The 12,477-nt window shown below is 36.4% G+C and overlaps 1 protein-coding gene and 1 pseudogene across 3 annotated transcripts in view; both read left to right on the top strand.

The window, feature by feature from the left end:
• LOC127516451 (cadherin-4) overlaps window positions 1-2,466 on the top strand; it is a 60,853-nt gene extending 58,387 nt beyond the window's left edge. The window contains exons 8-12 of one of the 3 annotated variants that reach the window (XM_051901105.1): window positions 985-1,113; window positions 1,222-1,407; window positions 1,492-1,736; window positions 2,159-2,301; window positions 2,375-2,466. In XM_051901105.1, coding sequence (XP_051757065.1) covers window positions 985-1,113; window positions 1,222-1,407; window positions 1,492-1,736; window positions 2,159-2,301; window positions 2,375-2,451 — 780 coding nt within the window. In that variant the 3' untranslated portion in view covers window positions 2,452-2,466. Of the gene's footprint in view, window positions 1-984; window positions 1,114-1,221; window positions 1,408-1,491; window positions 1,737-2,158; window positions 2,302-2,374 lie in introns of those variants that run through there. The other 2 variants (XM_051901104.1, XM_051901106.1) reach the window with 2 other exon arrangements.
• LOC127516462 (B-cadherin-like) lies at window positions 667-11,550 on the top strand (annotated as a pseudogene).
• Window positions 11,551-12,477: the final 927 nt, after the last annotated feature.

A 12,477-nucleotide genomic window follows, 5' to 3' on the forward strand; every position in this document is an offset into this window, starting at 1 on the left:
AATGGTTTCACTGAGTGGACCTCAAGTACCACTTTTAGAGTCTAAGCAATTTTAAAAAAAACTAACTTTTAAAAAACTGTAACTGTTTGGCCAAGATTGCATCTTGGTAATGCAGACTGTAAAAATTTAGTGCTGACTGATGCTTGTTAGCAAACAACAAACTTGAAAAACAAACTGTAAATGCCACAATCATTTCCTGATTACCTACTGCCAGCAATCATGTGAGAAAACACTTATACATAATTAATTCACATAGAAATCAAAACTCATTTGAAATTTTTCAGAAAGAAATCATTTATTTTTAATCGTGTTTGCATTTCTGTTTATAGTGTAAATATACCTAATTTGATCACTTAGAAATCAAATCTTAATGTTATGAGAAACAAATACATTTTTCACCTATTTCTGTTTAGTTTGTAAATATATACTGAATATTCATATGTGATGTTTTGCATCTTGTTTGCATGTTTTGTGTGAAGAGTTTTGAGAAATGGAGCTATAGTTTCAGAAATTGTAAGCAATTAAAAAAAAAAAACAACAACAACAACAACAAAAAAATGTAATTGTTTTCTAACAACCTCAGATATTTGTCTCTTAACATGCCTGTATTTCTTCTAATGTCTTTAGCCTAAGGCTCAAGCTACTGGAGTTGGTGAGAATAATGATAATAGGCCTGTTTTTACTCAAAATCCATTCAATGGAAATGTTCCTGAAGCTGCTGAAAAAGGTGATGAGTTTATGACAGTCACAGCCACTGATGCAGATGATCCAGAGACTGACAATGGTGTGATCAGTTACTCAATTGTCAAGCAAGAACCAACATTGCCAAAACCAAACATGTTTGAAATCAACTCTGTTACTGGAGGAATTTGTGTGAATTCTGTAGGCTTGGACAGAGAGGTGAGAAATCTGATGAATGGATCTTGCAGTGGCAAAGAATGATTTAACGTAAATAAACTCACCTGAAAACATCTTCCCTTTCAGAAATGGTCCAAATACACTTTGACAGTTGTGGCTACTGACATGGAAGGAAAGGGTCATCGAACCACTGGCACAGCTGTTATTACTGTGACTGACAGCAATGATAACGCACCTCAGTTTGAGCAAACCTCGGTAATGTGTATTGATATATTAAGAATGTTAATAATAGTGTTTTAACTTTATTAATACTTATAATACTTATGGTATTAATACTTAATACCATACATCTCTTTGTTTTAGCACACTGTATCTGTCCCAGAGAATAAAGTAGGAGCTGTAGTGGCCAAACTTACAGTTACTGATAAAGATGAAGAGGGATCTCCTGCCTGGTCAACCAAATATCGGATTATTAGCGGTGACAAGGGTGGGTTTTTCAGTGTCAGTACTGGACCCAGCCGGCTAGAGGGCATCATCACCACTGCAAAGGTACTGTGTGTTGCTCATGTGTTTGCACAGGCGATTGGTTGTGATGATTTAACTTTAGTAAAAGACACTTTCTTTTCCATTCAGCCTCTGGACTTTGAGAAGAACAAGCAAAACATTCTGTCTGTGATTGTTGAGAACGATGAGCCGTTCGTCGGTGCTTTGGCCACTTCCACTGCCACAGTCACGGTGAATGTAGAAGATGTGAATGAGCCTCCAGAGTTTAATCCAAAGGAGAAGGTTATTTACAAACCTGAAGATTCACCGACTGATAGTGAATTGGTTTCTTATACAGCCACTGATCCAGACATTGGAAAACCACAGAAAATAACGTAAGAAATGTTTCAAATTATTTTTCCCCTCCAAGACAAACCTCCAAAATTTCATTATTGCATTTGATAATTCTGACTGATTTCTCTAGATATTCCAAGATTTTGTAGAACAATAAAAATCCCATAGATACTTTTTTTATGGACCTTGAAGTGTTTTTTTTTTTTTTTTTTTTTTTTTGTCAAATTCCGATTATCAAACACTAGCACTAGTAACCACTGAGAACCATCTTAGAAACTGTCTAGCAGCTGCAGGTCAAAGCCTATATCTCTTCCAATATTAAATATTTTCTATCTAGAATTCAAACTACAGCATGCCTGTATATCTTTTGAACTTCAAATGGTTTTAAACTTTGTCAAACCAGCATTAAGTTGTTCTTGCTGAACATTTCTAGTTTTAACCTGTATGTTTTGGTTCCTTCCAGGTATAAAATTGGCAGTGATCCTGAAGGCTGGCTGAGTGTAAATCAAGACACTGGATTGATTAAAGTCAAGAACCATATGGATAGAGAATCTTCCAGTGTCAAAGATGGCAAATACAGAGCTATCATTTTGGCTGTGGATGATGGTAATTTGTGTTTCTTTTAAGAGAAGAAATCATGCTAGCATAGCCTTTTTCTAATGTCTGTGCTTGTGTTCAGGTAATCCTCCAGCGACAGGCACTGGAACCCTGATAATTGAATTGGAGGATTCAAGCAATTCATTCTGTCTGCGATGATTCATCTATCAACCTTTGCCCACTTAAGTAAACAAGTTTAAATCAAAACAGAAGTTTATTTTATAATTAGAGGACATAAATGACAGGACTCCCGGTATATGTTTAATGAATCATCACCAGTCCTTCTTAAGAATGTGAATCTGTCAGTATAATAGACATAATTACCCATTCATTGCTTTGTCCAATCCGTTGCTCATCTACTTGGCATTCAGTTTTGTTAACATCCATTTGTGTTGTAGTTTGTAATTTCTGTTTGATTATTGATTCAATTTTCTTAGTAGTTTAGTCATTTTTCCTTAGTAGTTTAGTCACTTTCCTTTGTAGTATTAAGTGAGTGTGATATTTTACTCTTGTATATCTTGTTGTTAATAAATTAATTTTATTGCGAACTGTGTCATTCTTGTGTTGATAATCAGAGGCTCTACAAGCTCACCCGAATCTCACTAAATCCTTCAGATCGTTCAGATGATAAACTTCCTCCAATTTATAAAATTCAATCAACAGTCTTTCATGATTGTTCTTTATTGTCAAGGTGAGAATCCTGACTGGTGCCCCGAAATATGGGAAGGAATCATCTGACTCAATATTAATATTAATACAAAATATTAATATTAATATTTAAGACCATAAATAACTACATTTGTGGTGCCCTCATGTGAGACTAATCCAAAATTACTACAGTGACAATATCAAACAACTTGGGGTACTGTCTGTTCACCTTAATAATACTTAAATAAGTAGGTGGAATATGAATTGTCAAACTAAACAAACTCAAAATTCAGGTGAGAACATGTAACAACTCGATTTCTCAGTCCCATTTTAAATATTTTGCTGGAACTCTGCCATTGTAACTTTATCGAGTTGAGGCTTCTGGTCTCCATCCACTTCCAGTTATTTTAGCTGTAGATTAGTAGATTCTACTTACATATTATAGTAAAGCAAAATTTAAATAATTTAAGTACATTGTGTGCTTGCAATTAATATTGTACTGTTTATTAATTTATCTATTTGCCTCTCATAGAGCACCTGTTCCTCAATTTTATGATCTCTAAGCATCTGATTTTGAGTTAGAAATGTGAATTTGGTGCTAGAAGTAAAAATAAAATCTGTAAAAAAAAATCCCTGGTTTCACAGACAAGGCTTAAGCTAGTATCAGACTAAAACGCATGTTTGAACTGTTTGAACTGAAAGCAACTTGTACTGACACATATTAAGATATGTCAGTGCTATTGTTTGTCTCAAGATGGACACCAGTAATGTTTTTTTTTTTTTTTTTCCTTCTTCTTCTTCTTCTTCTTCTTCTAGTGAACATTTTATAAAAGCTATTTAAATGCCCTAATTGAACTAATTGAATCCTGGCTTAGTCTAAGCCCTGTCTGTGAAACCGGGCCATAATGTGTTAATTATTTAATTCATTGTTGTGAACTAGGCCGGAATATATTTTAATAGTGGTACTGAATCTCAGTCTAAGCAAAACATATCAACACGAGTCTTTAACCAGAAACCCCAAACTTCAGTTCACCTGTCCTGAATGTATTCGGATTGTGTGGGAAACCAGAGCACACAGAAAACCTGACTCAGTTGGGACTCAATAGAGAAGAAGAGAGAGGAAACAATCAATGACTTTGTCCATCAGATTGATCAGAGATGCATGAGAAGGAAGACAGATGAATCAAATGCAGCATTTTACATTGAATAGTTTTTTTATACTAAGAGTTTTAAAAATGTACACCTTACTTGGCTAGTAACTGAATTCTTATAACTACCCAAAGTGAAAGCCCCTAATGACCACACAGAGTCAGGACCTCGGTTTAATGTCTGATCCGAGGGATTGTGCTTTTTACGGTATGGTGTCCCCATCACTATACTGGGGCATTAGGACCCAGACAGACCACAGGGTAAACACCCTCTGCTGGCCTCACTAACACCTCTTGTGTGTGTGAGACATCATTTGCAATTTGTGTTCTTAACTGTTTTAATGTCTGGTGGGAAAGTTTGAGAGAATTGGAGAGCGACCACTGTGGTTGTGCACTCGGGACAGTTTGAGTAGGCTTTCAACTAAAAATTGCAAAGTGTTTGAAATGATTTTATTGTAAATATTCTGCTGCTAAGATTTACTATATATTTCAGTATACTGCAGAAATACACAAATTGTGATATTATTTTGTTTTAAATGTGTTTTATCAGTTTGGAAAGTAGTGTGTTAACATTTGACAAATGTGCTCCACATATATAGGGATTTTATAGGTTTATGGATTATGAAAGATGGGAATGAATGAAATGAAAAGTTATCCACTGTTTAGTCCTCACAGACTTCTGTTTCACTGACTGTGAGAAACGTTTTGACAAGTGGCTTCAGTTTTGACCAATGTGTGTTAGCAGACAAAAAAAAAAAAAAAAAAAAAAAAAAAAATTGAAAAGGGGACAATAAAACACTCTATGCGAATAATTTTCACCAGGATTCTGGCTGAAAAATATGCGTGACCAGAAACTACCCTTGAGATTATTGAAAACAGCTCCAGCTTTCTTAATATAGTACAGACCTCACTGGCTCTAGTAAAGTCATAAAAATACTGTACTAAATTGTAAAATACTAATATATTGTACCTTATATTCACTGACAAATGCAGGTAGTTTAAATTTTGTTTAATAATTTTGTGAACCTGACACCATTCACACTCAAAACAGGAGACATACCGACCAGCAAACAATGTGTGAAATGAACCCCGCCCCCTGAAAAGATAACAAATGTCCCATGTGCGGGGATTTGCACAACTCAAGCAATTAAATAACTGCAGTCTTAAAAACCAACAAGAAAGTAAGACTTGAAGGACCTTTTGAGACATTTTGCTTCAAATGGAGACAATGAAGATTGTGCGATTGGTGGTTATTATTTTCCTCTGTAAGGTAGGATTTTTTTGCAGGACAGATTCCAAAAACTTTAGACGTCTTTATTAGTGTCTGATAGTTGCAGGTTTTATCATTTCATGAGAAGCTATAATTGTGGTTATAAATCCACGTTCAGTAATATGTTTAATGAAGTTGAGAACTAGTATTAAAAAAACGAAACATCTTAACATCCACAACCAAAAAGCAATATCAAAAGTTTAAGAGAAAAAAAAAAAGTCATCTGTGTTTGTGGTGCTTCTTTTGCAAAAATTTAACAAAATATAATTTCAGCAGTCTTTGAACAAATAATGTACAACTTTATATTTTACATATGAAACATCTAATTAAATTACACTGAAAAGTTTTCCTAGACACGCTTCATCTGTCAACAAAAGTTTATTTGCAAACTCTCCATTACACTGTTCTGAACAAACATATAATCCTCTGGTGTGATCCTGGACGCCATTAAAATAAACCACTTGTTTCCGACGCTGGGATCCTTCTGAAGTCTCTACACCACAGAAATCAGTAAATGAGCTGTTTAAACAGGACACGTCAAAGCGAACGTTATGCCAGTCGCTTCCATTTACTTACGGCAAGCCATTTTATTGTAATCCTGTATTCCCGTAATCTAAAAGCTTGATCTCGATTTAAGAGCAAACTTTTAACCATGGACATCACACCAAACCCGTTTACCATATTTTCCTTATGATTTTATGATCATGTGAACTCATGAAATACATCTATTTGTGTCGAGAGTTTTGAAAAGTGATTTCAAGGTTCTGATATTACAGTTGTTGTTTTTTATTTATTTTTACAATCACTAGGACACATTTTTCATTAATTAGGTCACTTCAAAATTCTTCACACTGTTCTTCTTATGAATTTTCAGATTAGTACAGCTGTAAATTTCACATCCAAAATCCACTAAAACTACCAAAACACTATGTAAAAGTGCAAATTGTCCTGTAGGTTCATAGTTTTGCTGGTGTTTGTGTCTGAATGAGAAAAGAATTGTAATTTGAAAGATGTCGTCATTGAATACATTTAGTGCCAAAGCAATGGAAAATGATCCACAGTTTAGCCCACATAGACTGCTGTTGTGCTGGAAGTGATTAAATAATCAAAATGCCTTAAATTTCAAGTGTATTTTACATATATGTTCCAAAATTTGATATGTTTCAAATGAGGTCTTTTTGTGTGAATACACGGAGGAGTCTTCATGTACTCCTGGATTTGAGTCGGAGTTGCTGGTGTTTAAAGTGCCCAGAGATCACCTTCACCAAGGAACAATACTAGGAAGAGGTAAGCTGTGTTCACAAATCACTGTAAATAAAACACTGAAGCAACTTAACATTGAGAGTTTTTGTTTAAATATTTTTAGTATTTGGCTAAATAATCTCTCTACACAATGCAATCTTTTTAATTGTGGTTTAACTGTGGACTATAACAGTTATAAATTGTATACACTCTACTAAATTTGTTCTCGTTGTAGCTCACAATCAGTGTTGATTAGTGATGTTGCTATCAATGTCTCGTCTGTAGCTGATGCTATCAGAACATGGGTGATTGTCATGCTCAAGCCGCACTTAAAAAGTGTCTTGTTCACTTTAAAAGTGTTTTGTTCAAGACTCACCATCTGTGTGTAAATGAGGAAGATCAGCCATCCCTTGTCGCACTAGTTCTGCTGCTGTGAGGCGTTACATGAAGCAGGGCCCTGTGGATCTGATGTTGAGCTTGAGACTAGAGAGAACAAGATGGATTTCTGTCTGCAGTGTATTTCTTGGTGGAGTTTACACATGAGGAACTATGCCAAAAAAAAAAACGGTAGCTTGCTTTCTGTTTTGGTTGGAAATTCTGAAAACAGATTCTCTCACTTATTCCTATCCCAGCAAAGGAATGGGCATGTGTACTCTGGGTTCAGGCCAAATTGTGAGTTCGGAGCCCTCCCCTCGGACAACACACCAAATACGCGTATTATATTGTATATATGATTATATGAAAGTGCGAACTCATGAAGTTGAAGTACTGGTGCTTTTTCAAACACTGTTTCAGACCATCATCACACATGGAGGGTGTTTCCACAGCATCAGCTACTGACACAGCGTCTTGTTCCCCACTCAGGGAACCAGGTTTACATATGTGATAGGATGCTTCATTGTGCCAATTGAATCTCTTTTTCTCACAGTAATTTTTAATACATGTGATGGAAGAACAAGAACGCTCTTTCAGTCCTCTGACGAGTGGTTTGATGTGGACACGGATGGGACTGTAACGCTGAAGAGACAAGTCACTCTTCATGAAGGTCACAAGGTGTTTTCTGTGCACGCTTGGGACTCCAGTGGCAAGAAGCACACGGTGTCTGTCAGAGTTGAGCGTGTCCACCATCATGAGGACCATCACATGGACACGGTCATGAACATCTCCTCTCCACAGGTACAAACAAGTTCATACAAGAAACTGCTGTCAGTACAGTACAAGCCTGACCTCTGTTGGACATTTCAGTTTTTATGTGTGCTAATTCACTATGAACATATTCAATGATCAATTTCTGTACATGTTTAGGACTAATTATTGGAAATGTGTTAAACTCATGAAATTTCAATCCCTACTGATGAATGTAATTTGTCTCAGCCCTCTCTGATCATTCTCAAACGCAAAATGAGCCTGCTGATGTTTCATTTATGCAGAGCTGAAGCCTAAAACCTAAGATTACCTTAACTTTTACACTGTTTTATATTCTGCTCCATTTATTATATGTAATGGAATAATGTACAGCCAGTCAGGAAACGAAGAAGTCCTGAATCAACCTAAATTATTGAATAGGGACTGAAACATTTTACCCTCCCCATATATTAATACTGCTGCAGACTGATTTTAGTATAGCCATTAGCTAGTAAACATTTTGAGATGCAAAAATGATCCAAGCATTTGAATGCTTGTGTGCTGTATTTAATTGTAAACAAAAATGTTTTGTTGCTAAATTTCAGATGGAGTCTCACTCTGATGATCTGATTCTGATGTTTCCAAAGTCTTCAACGGGTCTAAAGAGAGCAAAGAGAGAAGCAAAGAGAGGTTGGGTTATTCCTCCATTCAATGTACCTGAGAATAGCAGAGGTCCTTTCCCAATAAAGCTGGTCCAGGTGAGTGAAAGTCATGAAGTGAATGTTCAAAAATAGATGAATGAGAAAGAGGTTTGTCTGTTATTGACTTTGTTCTCTTATCACTTTATGTATTTAGATAAAGTCAGACATGTCTAATGAAGCTCAGATGCATTACAGTATCACAGGTGAAGGAGCAGATCTGGACCCTAAGGGGGACTTTCACTATAGAAAGATTATCAGGAAATCTGTTTGTGACTCGGGCACTCGACAGAGAAACAAAAGCTTCATACAGAGTAAGATGATTTTTAGTCTCTCAAACTTTTAAAATCAACAGTTAGTTTTTAGTGTATTTCAGTGTTGGATTGTCTGCTCATTCTGAACTCTTTGAAAACTGTCATCAGTTAATCAGATAAAAAGGTCAGATGAAATGGATTGACAGTTTTCTTTTCATGTGTTTGCAGAGACTGTACATTTTTTTTTTTTTTTCATTTTATTTTAATAATATTTGTATATCTACTAAAAATTAAGTCAGTTTTCTCTGACTAAATTTACATATTGATGTGTCAAAGCTAACAGATATGGACAAGACACAACTCTAATTTTGATTTGATTGTGTTCAAACAACCTCAGATATTTGCTTCTTAACATGCCTGTATTTCTTCTCTTGTCTTTAGCTTGTAGCTCATGCTACTGGAGTTGATGTGGATATAAAAGAAAAGCCAATGGAAATTATTGTAAATGTGCTGGACCAAAATGATAATTATCCTGTTTTTACTCAAAATCCATTCAATGGAAATGTTCCTGGAGCTGCTAAAATAGGTAGGTGTATGGTGCAGTTTCTCAGTGAAATTGTTTTTAGCAGTTTTTTTTTTTTTCTTGCTTTTCAAAATGTCTCTTCAGCTCGTACCTCCTAATCAGTCTTTATTCTTCTCTCACTGAAGGTGATGAGTTTATGACAGTCACAGCCACTGATGCAGATGATCCAGATACTGACAATGCTGTGATCAGTTACTCAATTGTCAAGCAAGATCCAGAATTGCCAAAACCAAACATGTTTGAAATCAACTCTGTTACTGGAGTTATTTGTGTGAATTCTTTAGGCTTGGACAAAGAGGTGAGAAATCTGATGAATGGATCTCACAGTGATGAAGAATGATTTCATGTAAACAAACTCACCTGAAAACATCTTCCCTTTCAGAAATGGTCCAAATACACTTTGACAGTTGTGGCTACTGACATGGAAGGAAGAGGTTATCCAACCACTGGCACAGCTGTTATTACTGTGACTGACAGCAATGATAACGCACCTCAGTTTGAGCAAACCTCGGTAATGTATATTGATATATTCAGAATGTTATAATAGTGTTTTAACTTTAATACTTATATGCACCATACATCTCTTTGTTTTAGCACACTGTATCTGTCCCAGAGAATAAAGTAGGGGCTGTAGTGGCCAAACTTACAGTTACTGATGAAGATGAAGAGGGATCTCCTGCCTGGTCAACCAAATATCGGATTATTAGCGGTGACAAGGGTGGGTTTTTCAATGTCAGTACTGGACCCAGCCGGCTAGAGGGCATCATCACCACTGCAAAGGTACTGTGTGTTGCTCATGTGTTTGCACAGGCGATTGGTTGTGATGATTTAACTTTAGTAAAAGACACTTTCTTTTCCATTCAGCCTCTGGACTTTGAGAAGAACAAGCAATACATTCTGTCTGTGATTGTTGAGAACGATGATCCATTCGTCGGTGCTTTGGTCACTTCCACTGCCACAGTCACAGGTGAATGTAGAAGATGTGAATGAGCCTCCAGAGTTTAATCCAAAGGAGAAGATTATTTACAAACCTGAAGATTCACCGATTGATTCTGAATTGGTTTCTTATACAGCCACTGATCCAGACATTGGAAAGTCACAGAAGATAATGTAAGAAATGTTGCAAATAAAATATAATATTCCTTCCAATGTCAAATCTCTTCTACCCATTATTTAAATGACAGCATGCCTGTATATCTTTTGAACTTCAAATTGTTTTAAAGGAGTGCTTCTCACTCAGCGCGGTGTCTATGCCAACAGGGCAGTCATGGGCGGGATATTCCTGCTCTTACGGATGAGTAGGGGGAGATATAAAACAGTGTGTTCTGAGAGACTAAAAATTATAAATGGGGATTATAAAAAAAGTATTGGGTGGTTTTTTACCATTATAGGCTGGCTGTTTACACACATCTGTGTTCAAACACCTTATAAAAGTGAATTTTGCATAATAGGATCCCTTTAAACTTCCAGGCAAGACTTTGTCCAGCATTAAGTTGTTCTTGATGAACATTTCTAGTTTTAACCTGTATGTTTTGGTTCCTTCCAGGTATAAAATTGGCAATGATCCTGAAGGCTGGCTGAGTGTAAATCAAGACACTGGATTGATTAAAGTCAGGAAACTTATGGATAGAGAATCTTCCAGTGTCAAAGATGGCAAATACAGAGCTATCATTTTGGCTGTGGATGATGATGGTAATTTGTGTTTCTTTTTTAAGAGAAGAAATCATGCTAGCATAGCCTTTTTCTAATGTCTGTGCTTGTGTTCAGGTGATGCTCCAGCGACAGGCACTGGAACCCTGATAATTGAGTTGTCGGATGTTAATGACAACGCTCCTGTCATTAATGAAAGGGGCATAAAAATTTGCAATCGTGGTTCAGCCCCAGTGCTTCTCTCTATAACGGACAAAGATGGACCTCCTTACGCTGGTCCCTTTACTGTTGAGACCCAAGGAGAAACCAGTAAAAATTGGTCCGCCATGATGAATGAAACATGTGAGTAATTTCTAATGTTTTAAGGAGAAATAATCTCATTTTCATACGTTACACATTGAAATATCTGGCTGGCTTGGTATACATGTCTAACTATTATAATGTGCCCATTTTAGCAACCGGTGTCGTTCTGAAACCAAAGTTTACATTGGAGCAGGGTGACTACAATGTTGTCCTGAGAGTTTTTGATAACCACAGACTGTCTCAGAATAGCACCATTCAAGCAACTGTATCTGACTGTGTCAACACTTCTTACCTAGCAAGCTATACATTCTGTTTGCGATGATTCATCTATCAACCCTTTCCACACTTCTGCTGTGATGAAGTAAACAAGGTTAAATCAAAAAGAGAAGTTTATTTTGAATTAGAGAAAAAAAATGACAGCACTCCCTGATTATGTTTAATAAAAATTCATGACATTTATATAGCGCTTTTCTTTGCCCTCGAAGCACTTTACATTTATTATGTTTGTCGTCTTAACATTGCTATGGAAGCCCGTTTCCACCACTAAATAAAAAAATTAAAAGAGTAATTGCAATGTTTTATCTCAGAATTCTGACTTTTGACTCCCACGCCGGAGACCCTGGTTCGAGGCCCGCGCAGAGCGGGGCGAGTGGGACTTGGGATGAGGGGTTTACATTGCTCTTGAGATCAGAGGAGTGAGGTTTACTCGCACAGCAACTACTAGCTGGCCTCCGTTACACATGTTTCCACAGTAACCTTGTACATGAGTACAGCATTTCAAGGAGAAAAAAACAGCATTTACTGCCATCTAGTGGGCTTAATACTAACACACCAATGCCTATCATGTTTCATCAACTTTGTAACTTTGCAACTCAAGTCTGGTGGCTCCATAAAAGGGGGCATTCAAGGGTAGAATCATGCAGTTCTGCAAATTACAGTGGAAGTATTTGGTGAATAAAAGATGTTTTTAACAGAATGGATACACTAATGAATTTGACAAGTTTTGAGCAAATGTGTTGTGATTACACAATAATAATATAATAGTAATAATAATAAGAATAAGTTGTGGCGAAGGCGCAATAAAACAGACGAAGCTGAAGTGGCACATTTTATAAATCAACAGCTTCAGACATCAGGACGGCAGCACGACTATCGTTGGATGTACCAGAAATGTTGGATGTCTGGAATTGCTACAGACAGAGAAACTGTCCGTCAGTTAATTGAGAGAAAAAAAAAGTCAGAATTCTGAGAAAAAAACAATTCT

The sequence above is a fragment of the Ctenopharyngodon idella genome, chromosome 7, assembly GCF_019924925.1.
Source record: "Ctenopharyngodon idella isolate HZGC_01 chromosome 7, HZGC01, whole genome shotgun sequence".
Lineage (NCBI taxonomy): Eukaryota > Metazoa > Chordata > Actinopteri > Cypriniformes > Xenocyprididae > Ctenopharyngodon > Ctenopharyngodon idella.